Genomic DNA, 15,897 nt, shown 5'->3' on the forward strand with positions numbered 1-15,897 from the left:
CAGTGGAGTCGCCAAGCTGTCGTAACCGTCTTTCGGTTGGGCCCCGAAATTGGGTTTCGACTTAGGAAAATGGATTGGGAGTCGCCACCGATCATTTATTTAAAAATAAATGGGTTGATCGGATACCCTATTTCTTACCTGATCTGCGTCTTACCAAAAATGTGTCGGGTTCGGGAGTCGGTTACGGTTAAGGAAGGATTAGCACCCTTGAACCGTCCTTTCGGTACTACGTACTTTCCAGTTGTCTTTGATTAAGAAAATTGCATTTTAAATTAAAAGGTAAAATAGCGATCCAAAACTTACCTTTGACGGATTTAAATCATGCCTTTAAAAGAAAATCATAAAATGTTAGATGAAAAATAAGGAATAAATGAATAAAATAAATAAACCCAAGCAAGAAGGAAGATAGAATTAGTAAAAAAAAAGCTAAGATAAATAAATAAATAAGATAATAAATTGATAAAATGAAAATAAACACATAATTAATAAATTAATAGAACAATTAGAAAATTAAGCAAAGTAAAAAATACAAATACAAATACAGAAAAGAAAAAAAATGGATAAAAAAATAGTAATAAACACGAGAAACTAAAAATGACAATATATATAACTATTAAGTAATAACAATAATAAATAGGAAAAACGCCACTCCACCGAAAATAAAAAAAAAAGGATGCAAACTTTAAAAAAAGATACGGATTAAAAAAAGATAAAGGTTTGGTCATCTACAAGAGGGGATAGGGCCTAAAGGAGTGATAATTCAAAACGTTAGGTTATATAATATAATGATAATGAGATATGGTGTTTTAATACAAAGCAAATGAGAATGATGAAACGTGTATACATATAATATTAGAGAAAAAAACATATGTATATATAGTTAAAAATAAAATAAAACTAGAGAAGCTAATGATTTAAGAAGTTTATATATATTAACGTATATAAAAAGAATAGAAATAAAATATAAATAAAAGAAAATGATAGTAATATAAATAAATAAAATATTAAGAAAATACATATAAATAAAATAAACAAATAGATGAAATAATAACAATTAAACTTAAATACATGGGACCGAATTGAATGAAAAACAGAAGTGTGTATCAATTTTAGGAGGAATTGGGGCGATAATAGAAGAACTAAAGAACGGAGGACCAAAACTGTGGTTTACCCTATTTAAATGGAAACACGTGGGTCGCTTGCAGGTATGGGTCGAGTCAAGGATCAGGCGCGGGTCGTTGCAAATATGAAAGCCAAAAGAAAAAGAAAATTTTAATACTCCTCATTTCTCTCTTCCCCAGACGAAAACCCCTCCTCTCTCTCTCTCGTTTTCTTTAGTTTGTTCATCCAAAATGATGAACGCCGCCACTCGTTTCCAGAACACGGTGGCTTTCACCTCGCCGGCCGCCGGTCATGGGTGGTGGTACACAACAAAAAACCGTTTTTTAAAGAGCTCTTCCTCTTCTTTACTCAAAAGTCCAAGTGTTTTTTTTAAAAAAACCCGAGCTTTAGAGAATATTAGATCTAAAAAATATTTTCGAAGATAAGGGCCTCATCTCATTCATCGGCCGAAAACCTTGATGTTTTGAGTGAAAACAACACACACGCATGCAAGTCACCAACGAAACGAAAAAAAGGTACTACCTTTATTATATTCCTTTGCTGTTCGAAAAGGTACAAGTGCTTCCTCTCCTCTGTATTTTTCTAGTACTCTAGTAAGATTTCTGTGGTAATCCTTTATGTATTCTGCCTCTCTTTTTTTTTTTTTGAAGATGTTCACTTTACATGTATTTATAGTCTAAGAATACTAGTCTTAGTCCCGATTTTCTAGCATTTTATTTGGACTAAATCACTGCTTGGTTGGTTGTGGATGTATCCTTGTATCTCACGTCGTTGTGTTTGTTGTGGATGTATCCTTGTATCTCACGTCGTTGTGTTTGTTGAACATGTGAGAAATGACCGTGAAAGGAGGCGTGCGGCCGTGAAACTCGGGTGTTGGGACTGCTGCGCGGCGCTGGGTCTTCAACAGGGGAGAACGGCGCTGATGGAGCGTGTGAGGCTAGGGTTCTTTGAAAACCCTAAGTATGCACGGGTTTGGGTTTTGGCTGGGGCCCTTGGGATTTGGGCCTTTATTTTTTTGGGCCTGTAACAGAAATTTAAGGATGTAAATAAATTATAATTTATAACATAATATAATATTATATATATGTATGTATTATGATGGGCAAATTTCAGTGTCTTCAGTAAGATTTTATGATTTTTATAAAATTTTAAGATACGAAAATATATTATTAATAAAAAATAAAAAAAAATATTTAAATTATGCGAGAATTTAAAACTTTTGCGGGTTGATTGTCTTTAGCTCTCCTCGGTTTATCCCTATCATATCAATCATAAACGTAAAATCTTATGTTAAAAAGACGAATCTATAAAGTATTTAAGGTAAAAACATGTTATTAATAAAAATATATAAAAAATATCTAAATTATATAAAGAATTTAAAATTTTCATAAAACAATTATCCGTCAAATTCCTCTGTATATGATGGTAGAAATAGAAAAGAGGGTTTGGGTCATGTTTGGCATGTTCAAAGGTAGAGGCAACGGTGGCTGGCGACGACCGAGCAAGGAGACGACAAAAGGTGGGGAAGAGTGATGGATTAAGACTAGTCTCCGGCCTCGTTTTGTTTTTATGCTGTTGCGGGTACGAGGGAATGGGGATGAAATTCATATATAATGTTTACGTACAAGGAATCTTCGTTTTCTTGCATGGACAAATGAGTAATAATAATTTACGTGAACGAAACATTGTTGTATTGCGACAATAATATACGTGAGGATAACGATGATGTATTTGAAACTTGCAGCCATAATTTCCTTCGCAGCCTCACTGCCCTCTTCTCAAAGGCAAATCAATTTTGATTGCCACCATTATAGTTGAGTTTTTGAACTCAATCCCATTTACAACTAGAGATGATAACGGGTCGAATTTAGTCTGATTTTCGGTTAACTCGACTCGACTCGAAAAATATATTTCTTTCATTCAAATCCGACTTATATCCTTCAATCGACCCGACCCGAGAAGTTAATTTTCTCTACTCGAACCCGAGGAGCCGACATAAATATATAAATAAATTATTTTTATTCGATAAAATAGGGACCTAAGTGAAAAAAACTATAGAAAGAGAGGTATTATAATAATTATCCCTAAATTTATAAAAGAGAAGTCTGAGTTAGGTCGGGTCAAAGATTTTTTACTCTAAACCGAACTCGACCCTACCAAAACTTATTCCCCCAAAAAAATCGACCTTATCAAATCAAATCGAGTTAAAATCTATAAGTTTCAAGTTAAATTATTATCCCTAAATACAACAAGCGAGCAAATCTTAGTGGTATAATTTGAATGGTCTAATATAATTTAATAATATTTTATATTTAAAAAATCATAAAAAAACATATATCAATACCGAAATGTTTATATTAATAAGGATTAAAGTTTAACAAGAAAATAAAAAATAAAAAATGTAATTTAATATAATAAAAATGTATTAATAGCTAATAAAGATCAATGTTTTAACTCCAACGAGAAAATAATTAATTATGTAGTTAATATTGCTACTACGTACTTAGTACCCCTTTATCTGTAAACACTTATGCAGATAATTAATTAATAAAAACCAAAGTTTAATTAATAGTAACCTAACAATTGCCTAACTTTAATAATGGCCCATTGTGGAATAATTAAGGCGTATCAATAACATTTCATCATTAAAATAATTCCATTTTATTCCTTTTGAACTCCACGTGAATTTCATTTGAAATTCGTGAAATGGTGATGGATTGTAATTTTTGTACTAAGAAGATTATCGTATTATCTCATATCATATTAAATTTTTTTAACTTAAATTCGAATATAATTCGAATTGATTTTATCTTTCACAAGACTCGATTTAATTTAAATTTAAATAAAAAAACTGACATTATAAAATCGGATCAAAACCATTCGAATTTAGACAATCTGACCATCCTTGACGCATCACATGCTTCATAGACCATATTATTATATTATTCATAAATTTTAGGGTAAAGTATAGTAATGGTCACTGAATATTTCTGAAGCTTGCATTTAGGTCCCTCAACTTTTAAAACTTACAATACAGTCCCTCAACATTTATTCCATTTGCAATATGGTCCCTCAACTTAAACCACTGTTATAAAATTAGGGTAACAGTCATTGAACTTTTCAGGCACTTGAATTTAGGTCTCCCAACTTTTAAAACTTATAAAATAGTCATCAATTTCATTCTAAACCCCAATTTCCAAAGTAATTCAATTTTATTCTAAACTCTAAATTCTAAAATAATTCAATTAAATTTTAAACCCCAAATTCTAAAATACTTTAGTTTAAGGTTTAGAATGTAATTGAATTATTTTAGAATTTAGGGTTTAGAATGAAATTAAGATGTTTTGAAATTTTGAACATGAATTTACTATTTGACAATATTTATTTCAATATAAATTTGAGGTTTGTTTAACTATTTACATCAATTTTGAATAACAATATGCATTGATTAAACATCCCGAATAGCAAAATGGAAGCACTCTATTCGGTATTTCAACTTCCCATAAACTCTGCTCATTTCTTCAACTTTTGACTATATGAAATTCGGAACACTCATTTGGAGCATTATGATTTAAGTACCACTATGTTCTTGCATGCTATTTTTTTTATCAGATTTGAGTACCTAACCCTTCAGTGCTTTACAGTGCGATCATTTATGATTCACCTGAATTTGCTCATACAATGATCATTTATGATTTAGTAGAATCAATGGTTTAGAATGAAATTGAATTACTTTGGAAATTGGGTTTATAATGAAATTAAGGACTGTTTTACAAGTTTTAAAAGTTGGGAGACCTAAATTCAAGTGTCTGAAAAGTTTAATGACCGATTATATAATTTACCCTAATTTTCTAACAGTGGTTTAAGTTGGGGGACCATATTGCAAACAGAATAAATGTTAAAGGACTGTATTGCAAGTTTTAAAAGTTGAGGGACCTAAATGAAAGCTTCAGAAATGTTTAGTGACCATTACTATACTTTACCCTAAATTTTATATTATTTTGTGGTTGTGTACTATTGTCGTGTATATATATAAGGGGTGGAGGCCTGGAACTAGCCATGCAACCATATCTACTCATAAACGATCCTCGAAACTCTGCAAACTAACTTGAAACATATTGAGAGTTGATTATATATCTAGGGACGTATGGGCAGCATGGGCCGTGTATACGATGGATTGGAGTCGAATGGAGTCGAGTTGGTGTCAAGTTCTTCAACAGATGATACTCATGCAAAAGCGCCAATAGATATTAGCAAGGTTAGACCTGACGAACGCCATGTTTTCATAGAGAAGCTCATCAAAAACATCGAGAAAGATAACCTCCAGTTGTTGCAGAAGACTAGAAAAAGACTCGACAGGTCCTTTCCCTTATTTTGAATTTTGGGATTTATACATCAAATCTAAACTGGGCTTTGTGTTTATTTTTGCAGAGTTGGTGTAAAGTTGCCGACAGTGGAGGTGCGATGCAGAAATCTCAGCGTGGAAGCCGAGTGTGATGTGATTCACGGGAAGCCTCTACCCACGTTGTGGAATTCTCTTCGGAGCATTGTCTCTGTAAGTATTGAAGGAGGCGATTTTGGGTTTCGTAAGCATTTTCTTTGAAAGATCAATAATCCATAAACTATTGATTTTTGTTATCGGACAGTATCCTGCAGTAAAGCTGTTTGGTTCAAAGTCACACCGAGCAGAGAAGAGCGTTATTAACGATATTAGTGGCATCATAAAGCCTGGAAGGTAATCTAATGCTTGAATTTGGATCCATGTGTATGTAATTTTAGAAGTGAGAAGTTGTTTAAACCAAATGAGATTGTGCAGGATGACCCTGCTGCTCGGTCCTCCGGGCTGCGGGAAGACGACGCTGTTGAAGGCACTTTCAGGGAATCTAAACACCACTCTCAAGGTTGTTATAATCAACGTATGTTAGAAGGATAAATTTATAAAATTTTAAGTAAGATAAAAAAATATTATTAATAAAAATATAAAAATGTTTAAATTATATAAAAAAATTTAAAATTTCACAAGAAAAAATCGCCCTATCAACTCCCTCCATCTATCCCTATTTGTTCTTTATACCATGACAATTCACATAGTCTGGCATGGTTGGTTGAGAGAGGTTTTCTTTTTCCTTCAAATTTGTATATAATTTTATTTATCTAAAAATAGTAAATATATGATTATATAAATATGTATAAAACCTTTATCATCAAATATGATAATTTTTCATATAGAATCAATACATGTTAAAATTTTGAGTGAAGAGCAAAATTTAAAATCAAATACAACTAAATTATGAAAAATATGATAAAAATTAGATTTTAGATTATAAAAATATATTATTTGTAATTATAAAAAAGTTTCTATAATGTATTTTTATACCTAAATATATATTAATCTTATTATAGCATGAAATATAGATGTGAAGCTAAACTATTAAAGTATTTTGGTTGTGTGCTAAATTTATGACCGTTACTAACTTACTATTGAAGTATTTGGATTGAATAAATAAGAAGAAATAAAAATATGTACACATAGATTTACGTATAATATCCTAAAAGAAAAAAAAAATTACTGAGTATATAATTTTTTTCGATATAAAAGTGCATAAATTATATCTTAAATTGATTTTTTGTGTCTAAAGAATTTTTCGTTAAAAATAAATGTATAATGTTTTCAACGTTATATTTTTAAGTGTCTATACCGTAATGACTATTAAATTTGGTAATTATTTGTCACATGTCACACATATAAATTTTTTTTTAATTTTTTTAAAATTAATATTATAATTAAAAAGCTAAAATTTATTTTTTTTCACCGTCAATTAGCCACCATTGTTCCGTGACGATCACTGTTGACACTATCAGAACCGTCTTGTTGCTGCGACCAAAATTCAGTCCCCCAATCATTGTGAAACTACGTTGACCTTCGTGAGAAGCGTCGCGGAGGATCGTCAGATTTCTAAGTTTTCCTTCGTTTGTTTTCTGGTGATTCCGATGACTACAATTAGTCGTACGTTATACGACGATCACCATTGAGTTTCTCGTCTTGTTCCGAACAAAACCTAGTCGATGGTGACTATTCGTCGTCGTCGGAGGTGGGGGATGTGAGGGATAGAGACCACGAGTGTTTTTTTTTAAACTTTTTATAAAAAATTTATTATTAAAAATAATAAAAAAGACTTAATACAAAAATAAGCGACTAAACAATATCTTGAAAAATGTTTTGGTGCTTAAAGAATTTTTTGCTAAAAATATGTGACTAACGTTTTGTCAGTTACACTTTTAGGTGTCTACCGTTATATTTTTAAATTTTTAATAATACAAATATTATTTTAAAAAAAACTTCATTTATTTATAAAAAAAACCTAAACTTTTAATGAAATTATAAAAAAACTCTAAAAGCTTAAAATATCTCATTTTAACCCCTATTACCAGACGTCTTTGACCATTTTCTGCCACCATCGATGTCGAACACTTGAGTTTTGATCTGAATTGCACAGTGGTTCAAATGGTGGTGACAGTGTGGGTTATGGACGTCGGGATCGGCCGAAATATGACATTAGGCCAATGGGGGTTTGGTCGGGGGTCGACGTCGGGTCCGATGAAGGTGACGGTGACGGTCACAAATGGCCAGCCGGCGACTATGGAAAGGGGAAAGGGGAAAGGGGAAGGGGGAAAAAGAATTGGGAGGGGGGAGACGCAGGCTGTTGCGGGTTTTTTTTTATAATAATTTTTTAATTTTTTAAATAAAATTTTAAAATTACCAAAACATGACAATTGTCATTTAACGGCTAAATTTATCGGCGTTACGGTCCAGGAATCTAAAAATCTCTGATGAAAACGTTAGGCACCTATTCTTAGCAAAAATTTCTTTAGGCACTAAAACGTTTTTCGATACAAAGTTTAGACACTTATTTTTGTATTAAGCCTAAAAAAATTATAACAGAGTGTACCTAAAAGTGTAACGGAGAAAACGTTAGACATCTATTTTTAGCAAAAAAAATCTTTAGACACCAAAAGTCAATTTAAAATATAGTTTAGACACTTAAAAGAGTATAAAGCCTTTTTTTTTTAACTATAACCAACTTTTTGATGTGATTCAAATGAAATTTGAATCACAAACTACAAGTAAAATGAAACATCCATATGTATATATATATATATATAAGAAGAAGATGGTTTGAAGAATTTTTTTTTCCGTTGGGTTGTGATAGGTAAGCGGGGAAGTTTCTTACAATGGATACAAACTAGAAGACTTTGTTCCACAGAAAACTTCAGCATATATAAGCCAAGATGACCTGCACATCCCGGAGATGACAGTCAGGGAAACACTCGATTTTTCAGCTCGTTGTCAGGGTTTAGGCAGCCGAGAAGGTGTTGTTTCATTTTCCATCAAACTAGCATTCATCTGTAACTTAGAACACCCGATGGTGTTAAAAACTAACACTTGTTTTACGGTTATGAAGAATTAATGAAGGAGGTCAGCAGAAGGGAGAAGCAAGCAGGCATCGTTCCAGATCCGGTTATCGATACTTATATGAAGGTACATTTAAACATGATCATTTATATGTTTTTATTTTATATTTTGACGGATGATATCAAATTCAGTCAAGAATAATATGGTCACTTCTGTTCAATCATATAGGCTACATCCATGAAAGGGGCAAGGGGAACTCTTCAAACTGACTACATACTAAAAGTAATTTTTGTCGACAAAGCTTGAACATGCTTCCTATTATAATGCAAGACCAGTAACAGATTCTTGACTCTGCAGATTCTTGGACTTGATATTTGCGCCTGTACTATAGTTGGAGATGCCCTAAGAAGAGGTATCTCTGGTGGTCAGAAGAAGAGGTTGACCACAGGTAGTGACAAAACAAAATCAATTCATACTACCGTTTAGTGTTGGATAGTTAAGCTACTGAACCTTCTTTTGATATATATAAGTTAACATTACAACAATGTATCTAAATTCTGCAGGGGAGATCCTTGTTGGCCCTATACAAACTTTGTTTATGGATGAAATAACCAATGGCCTTGACAGTTCCACAGCATTTCAAATTATTGCTTGTCTACAGCAGCTGGTGCATATCACAAATGCGACTTTGTTGGTCTCACTGCTTCAGCCTGCACCAGAAACCTTTGAACTTTTTGATGATATTATGTTGATGGATGAAGGGAAAGTTATATATCACGGACCACGTGGTGCCATTGTCGAATTCTTCGAAAGCTGTGGCTTCAGATGCCCTCAAAGGAAAGGGATTGTGGACTTCCTTCAAGAGGCAAGGGAAATCTTTTTCAATTTTTTTCTCTAACACAAGAGAATTTGTCTTATTTCTTCAACTTGAAGTTCTTTGCTATTTGACTATGTAGGTCATATCCAGGAAAGATCAAGAACAATATTGGTATAATACTGAGTTACCTTACTCCTATGTTTCTGTTGATACGTTCTCTAAGCTATTTAGAGAATCCCCCTTGGGAAAACGGATAAACAAGGATCTCTTAGAGCCATATGATGAATCTCAATGCCACAAGCATGCTCTTTCCTTTAATGACTATTCTGTTTCAAAATGGGAAATCTTCAGAGCTTGCATATCAAGAGAATATCTCCTCATGAGAAGGAACTCATTTTTGTACATATTCAAATTAACTCAGGTTAAGACTTTATTTATTTATTTTATCATGTTCTACGCTTTAGTTTGGAAACATAAATTGAGATAGTCTACATAGTTTTTGCTGATGGATTGTTAACATAAAAAACTTCTTTAATGGCAGCTTATCATCATTGCAATTGTGACAATGACCGTGTTTCTTAAGAGTGGGATGGACATTGATATCCTTCATGCAAATTACTACTTGGGAGGAATGTTTTTTGCACTCATGACACTTGTTGTTGATGAATTACCTGAGATACATTTGACTGTTTCAAGACTCTCAATTTTCTACAAACAGAAAATGTTGCACTTCTACCCAGTTTGGGCTTTTGCAATCCCATCTATTATTTTAAAGATTCCTATTTCATTTATTCAATCCCTGGTTTGGACATCCCTTACATATTATGTAATGGGATACAGCCCTGAAGTTGGGAGGTGAGCGAGTTTCCAAAGTAATAATTTTATCAGATAGCACTCCTGGGAGAATATATGTCAGGTTTCTTAACCTTTACCTTTTATTCAGATTCTTCCGCCAGTTCCTCGTGTATTTTTCTGTGCAAATATCATCGGCATCCATGTACCGTTTCTTGGCATCCATCTGCCAAACTATGGACTGTTCAGTAGCAGTTGGCACTCTTGTACTTTTCTTGGAATTGATATTTTGTGGCTTTATCATCCCACAATGTAATGTTCTCATCTCTCTTAGTAAGTATGAAATAAACTAACAAGGATGATTATGGTTCATTTAATCTAATTGCTTTGGTTACAGCGTTCATTCCAAGCTGGTTGAGGTGGGTGTTTTGGGTTTCCCCTTTCACATATGCTACCATAGGGCTCTCAGGAAATGAATTTCATGCTCCAAGATGGCAAAGGGTAATGAACATTTCTAGTTTTTCCCTACACTATCTTATTGTTAAATACACCAATTTTCATGCTGTTTTTCTTATTCTAATATGCTTAATGTACTCAATTCTTTTTTTCATTTTTGTTAATTTTACAGGTCATGGCAATGAATTCTACAATAGGACAAGAAACACTGAAAAGCCATGGATTTTACTTTGAGGAGTACTTCTTCTGGATTTCAGTTGGTGTCTTACTTGGGTTTGCTTTAGTTTGGAACGTTGGATTTACTTTGGCCTTAAGTTTCTTGAAGTGTAAGTTCCACTTTTTTTCCCCATTTTTTTCATTGTTCTTCAAAGTAAGAGAAATACATGGTTGTTCATTTTTCTCGTGTTAAAACTCTTTCAGCCCCTGGATCTTCTCGAGTTGTCATTTCACACGAAAATCTTTCCACAGTAAAGAAAGGAGATTCTCTCAATGGTGCAGATATGGAAGATGTGTCTAGCTTTTCACACTCCCGTAGAAAGAAAGAATCTAGTAAAGGTTCATTCTTTTATCTTCATTTCCTCGAATCACTTTTGCAGCTCGTTTAAACTATGTATTCGTGACTTCCTTGTCTCTTATCACAGCAAGGATGGTGTTACCTTTTGATCCGTCAACATTAACATTTCAGAATGTACAATACTATGTTGACACACCTCAGGTAAAGAGTTGATTTGGAATATAAGACTTGAACCTGAGACATCATTAACTGTAAACATTCATGTACCTGTATAAGGTCTACTTATGAGCCATTGGATGACACAAGAATATTGATATCATTATTGGTGCATTGTTTTCATTATGTTAGGAAATGCTAAAAGAAGGATATGCTCAAGGGAAACTCCAAATACTGTCAGATATCACCGGGTCAGCTAAGCCTGGTGTTCTAACAGCCCTGATGGGTCCTAGCGGAGCTGGAAAAACTACTCTTCTCGATGTTCTTGCAGGGAGAAAAACTATAGGATACATAGAAGGAGAAATCAGAGTAAATGGTTATCCTAAAGTTCAAGAAACATTTGCTAGGATATCAGGATATTGTGAGCAAAATGATATACATTCTCCTCAAATCACAGTAAAAGAATCTTTGATTTTTTCTGCTTGGATGCGCCTTCCTGCTTGTATTGATTCAAAAACTAAAACTGTAAGTCTCGAAAGATGTGAGAAATGATGATATTTGGCTCCCAAAGTTTGGAGATAATTTGTCTTAAATATGCCGCTTTACCGGATTTTGCAGAAATTTGTGCAAGAAGTTATCGAGACCATTGAACTTGATGGAATCGAGGATGCTTTAGTTGGCACACCTGGTCTTAGTGGACTCTCAACTGAGCAACGGAAACGACTCACAATAGCTGTGGAACTCGTTGCTAATCCTTCCATAATATTCATGGATGAACCAACCTCAAGTCTAGATGCAAGAGCTGCAGCCATTGTCATGCGTGCTGTGAAGAATGTTGTTGATACAGGTAGAACAATTGTTTGCACAATCCACCAGCCAAGCATTGACATATTTGAAGCATTTGATGAGGTAAAAATCCAATTCTGAGGCTTGAATTATTTGATTGACATAGAAAAAGTTGAATAAAAGGAGTCCTCTACTTCTCTTTCATATTCATGTTAATGTTCATTGCAGTTGATTTATCTAAAAACTGGCGGGAGTTTAATCTACTATGGACCATTGGGACAAAATTCAAGTAATGTTATAGATTATTTTGAGGTTAGTTGCCCACTTTTGGCCTTTTCATTCTCTGATTAATGTACTAAACTTATTGCTTTCTGGACATAATTATTTATTACTTCTATTCTCTGAATTCTTCATGGAAGAATGTACTTGGGGTGCCCAAGATAAAAGATAATTGCAACCCGGCGACATGGATGCTAGAGGCTACTTCAGCTTCAGTAGAATCTGAACTAGGAATCGATTTTGCTGAAATTTACAAGAGTTCTGCCTTGTATGAGTAAGTTGAACCAGGAGCCAATGATTTCCTCTTTACATACATGTTCATATTTAGACCTTCCAATGTTCATTTTGTGGTGAAGGATTCAGTTTACAAAACACAAGCACAATACGGATATATAGATTGCTGATAAGTAGCCAGGATGCTTACATTGTTGAGTATATCGTTGACAGTAGCATTAGTGGATATTTATGAACTTACAAATGATTTATTTTTGGTAGGAACAATAAAGAGCTTGTAGGGCGATTGAGTAAACCAGCTCCAGGTTCCAGAGATGTGCATTTTGCAACCCAATTTGCCCAAAACTATTGGGGACAGGTCAAAAATTGCCTATGGAAACTGCATTTATCTTATTGGAGAAGTCCTTCATACAACTTGATGCGTTTCGTGTTCACTACCGTAATTTCTTTGACTCTAGGCATGCTCTTTTGGGACCAAGGAAGTAAAATGTAAGTCTGGGTAAATTTGTAAAGGAGAAGTTACTTTTATGGGTAGTAATTCTGCAAATAAATCAACTCTGACAATCTTTTTTCCCATTACAGAAACAACCAGCAGAGTTTGTTCAACATTTTTGGTTCAATGTATGGAGCTGTGATGTTCCTTGGAAATAACAGCGGCTCAGCTGTTCAACCATTCGTGGCAACTGAGAGAGTCGTTATGTATCGAGAAAGATTCGCAGGGATGTACTTTTCCTGGTCTTATGCTCTTGCACAGGTAACATGAATAGACAAACTTATTAATGTATAATAGCCGAGCTCAATTATAACACGTAAAAGTAATATGAATCAATTGCCGGACCTATATTGCAGGTGTTGATCGAGATTCCCTACCTATTTGCACAAGCTGTAGTGTTTGTGATAATCACATATAGTATGATAGGATACTATGTGACGGCATATAAGGTGTTTTGGTACTTCTATGCCATCTTCTCTACACTGCTGAGCTTCACCTTTTTAGGAATGCTTCTTGTCTCTTTGACACCAAATATTGCAATAGCCGGAGCTTTAACCTCTACTTACTATCCATTGACTAATCTTTTCTCTGGCTTTTTGCTTCCTAAACCGGTAAGTATTTTCCCACTCTAGTTTCGATCTTCAAACACTCTCATTTGCATTTCATTGCTCGTAAAAGAGTAAATTGTGTTATCGTTCTTCGATTTCGATAGTTTGAAGATAGGAAAAGGGGTTACATATGTCCAGATTTGAACCGTAGTTTCGTTGTTGGTTTGTGCAGAAAATACCAAGCTGGTGGATCTGGATGTATTATTTAATGCCAACATCTTGGACTTTAAACTTGTTGCTGACATCACAATATGGAGATAATAATGATGAACTTATGGTATATAATGAAACTACAACAGTTGCTACTTTGCTAGAGCAGTATTTTGGGTTTGGCGATCATCACATTGTTGTTTCTGCAGCCGTTCTCTTCTGCTATCCCTTGACTTTTTCATCACTTTTTGCATTCTTTATCAACAGGTTGAACTTCGAGCGAAGATAAAATCATCCTCCCTCTCCTAGTAATTTGTAATAAGAAATTAACATGTAATTAACACGAATTTTCAATAAATTATTCAGAATTCTTTGTGTTCATGTGTAACTTGGGTCTAATCAAGTCTATGGTTTCCTTCATACATGTAACAAAACCTTGGCTGGATCATGTTTTCACTAGGAACCTCTGTGCTTGTACCAGTTGAGTTCTATTGAAAGCAACCTCTGGATTTTCAACTGAAGTACTGAGCTTGGGGCAAAGCTCATCTATTTCTTGTCTTGACAAGCTTTGGCCTTTCTCTCCATCTTTTCCCTTTTCTTTCGAGTCTTTTCATCCTCCACCTCTCCCTAATCGAAAAACAATCATACTATCTACGTTCAGTATATGAATTTCACGGTAGTAATCCACTAATGAATCCGAAAGATTTATATGCTCCAAACGCAGGTATCTGAAAAGCAACAAATAACTCCATAACCATCCAAGGAACATAGGTAATATTAAGCTACCAAAATTACATTCTCCTAGTGAAATGAAAATAGAAAAATTCTTTCGTTCCAAATTATACGCTTTCATTCCAAAAGCAGATCAAAGGATGGAAGTATCAGATTGATTTCCATGAGTAACCGCGTAAACAGAACTTACCACAAGATACGTATACCAAAACTTGTTAGATATAATGGATGCCAGTTGCACAAAACTTGTAATGTAGATTATATCATGTAAACAGCTGCAAGAAACAAGCAACTGTAAGGTGGGAATATTTAGTACATACATACAGACACACACACACACACACATTTGAATTGATTCATAACTCAACAGACTTATATATCATATACGAACAGAAAGATTTAAACTATCCAACTAATAAGCTAAAGAACATATTTGTATTCTGCAGATAAGAAAATTAAGAATGTCTGATTTCACAGTTTAAAACATAAAAAGTACACATCCCTACAAAAGGCTTCTCCCCCTCCCCTCCCCTCTTTTTATCCCCAAGTGTTTGAATCAAATAGGATGAATATCAACTTCTCTGAACAATATCCAACCACAATCATCGTGACTAACATTGGCATATAATTTTATTATACTCCAGAGTTGTCAAGGAAGTGCATCCTAGGCACCAGAATTCTTATATTGCCCTAGGTGCAAAGGGATGAAAAAGGCATTCAACTGACTAAAGGAAGATCCAACATGTACGTGTGTGTGTCTGTAAAGCTTAAGACAGTGATACCTAAGGTAGTTAAGCCTAAAGAGAGTGATCCTCTATTACATGCATTGCCTCATGTACAAAGAATTAGAATATGTAGTCAAAATGGTCCTTATAACCAACCTCCTCCTTATATTTAAAGAAAGTAAAAAAATGAAAATAAAAACAAAATGACACATTGAAACTAAGGTGAAAATAAGATAAAACATTGAAAACTCGTACGCACATATTCCGCCAGTGCTCATATCAAATCCACCATAAAGAAGCTCTCCATCATCAGCATAAGAAGGTTTTGCCATCTGGGCAAGTTGTTGATAGGGGAAAAAGTAAGCCACAGATGTTAAAAGTAGACCAACCCAATGTTTCCATGTGATTGAGGAATGGAAGATCAACATCCTAACCAAGACATAGATAACAGAAAATTACAACATAAACCCCAAAAAGTAAGATAGTTAACAAGTATAGAATCCAACTACAGAGACAAGAAAATTAGATAGTACTTAAAACCCAACAACAACCACTCCCCCTTTACCTATTAAAACAACATTTCAAAGGCTTAAAATAAAATCTGCAATATTAAACTGAA

General features: G+C 33.9%; 2 protein-coding genes across 2 annotated transcripts; one reads left to right on the plus strand and one right to left on the minus strand.

The window, feature by feature from the left end:
* Positions 1-5,235: 5,235 nt before the first annotated feature.
* LOC120201375 (pleiotropic drug resistance protein 3-like) lies at positions 5,236-14,124 on the plus strand. Its single transcript, XM_039201998.1, has 24 exons — positions 5,236-5,481; positions 5,554-5,677; positions 5,769-5,857; positions 5,939-6,023; positions 8,334-8,493; positions 8,586-8,662; positions 8,765-8,818; positions 8,894-8,984; positions 9,100-9,401; positions 9,493-9,774; positions 9,895-10,208; positions 10,297-10,457; positions 10,543-10,646; positions 10,774-10,927; positions 11,022-11,156; positions 11,243-11,316; positions 11,464-11,796; positions 11,890-12,180; positions 12,286-12,369; positions 12,477-12,610; positions 12,832-13,059; positions 13,153-13,324; positions 13,420-13,674; positions 13,844-14,124. The coding sequence occupies exons 1-24, from the start codon at positions 5,270-5,272 to the stop codon at positions 14,108-14,110; spliced, it is 4,182 nt and encodes a 1,393-aa protein (XP_039057929.1). The 5' UTR covers positions 5,236-5,269; the 3' UTR covers positions 14,111-14,124.
* Positions 14,125-14,492: 368 nt separating this feature from the next.
* On the minus strand, positions 14,493-15,758 carry LOC120201306 (transmembrane protein 208-like). The gene is made up of 3 exons (XM_039201940.1): positions 15,534-15,758; positions 14,744-14,828; positions 14,493-14,549 (listed from the first exon to the last, which is right to left on the minus strand). The coding sequence occupies exons 1-3, from the start codon at positions 15,704-15,706 to the stop codon at positions 14,493-14,495; spliced, it is 315 nt and encodes a 104-aa protein (XP_039057871.1). The 5' UTR covers positions 15,707-15,758.
* Between the last annotated feature and the right edge of the window lie 139 nt (positions 15,759-15,897).

The sequence above is a fragment of the Hibiscus syriacus genome, unplaced genomic scaffold, assembly GCF_006381635.1.
Source record: "Hibiscus syriacus cultivar Baekdansim isolate YM2019G1 unplaced genomic scaffold, ASM638163v2 tig00007179_pilon, whole genome shotgun sequence".
NCBI lineage: Eukaryota > Viridiplantae > Streptophyta > Magnoliopsida > Malvales > Malvaceae > Hibiscus > Hibiscus syriacus.

Excerpts from the sequence above, each read along its gene's own strand:
- LOC120201375 (XM_039201998.1), top strand. The coding sequence starts at position 5,270 with ATGGGCAGCATGGGCCGTGTATACGATGGATTGGAGTCGAATGGAGTC. Across the intron at positions 8,663-8,764 it reads TTATCGATACTTATATGAAG|GCTACATCCATGAAAGGGGC; the intron begins GTACATTTAAAC and ends TCAATCATATAG. Across the intron at positions 12,181-12,285 it reads TATTTGAAGCATTTGATGAG|TTGATTTATCTAAAAACTGG; the intron begins GTAAAAATCCAA and ends TGTTCATTGCAG.
- LOC120201306 (XM_039201940.1), bottom strand. The coding sequence starts at position 15,706 with ATGTTGATCTTCCATTCCTCAATCACATGGAAACATTGGGTTGGTCTA. Across the intron at positions 14,829-15,533 it reads AGCACTGGCGGAATATGTGC|CTGTTTACATGATATAATCT; the intron begins GTACGAGTTTTC and ends TGTTTCTTGCAG. Across the intron at positions 14,550-14,743 it reads TTTGGTATACGTATCTTGTG|ATACCTGCGTTTGGAGCATA; the intron begins GTAAGTTCTGTT and ends GTTGCTTTTCAG.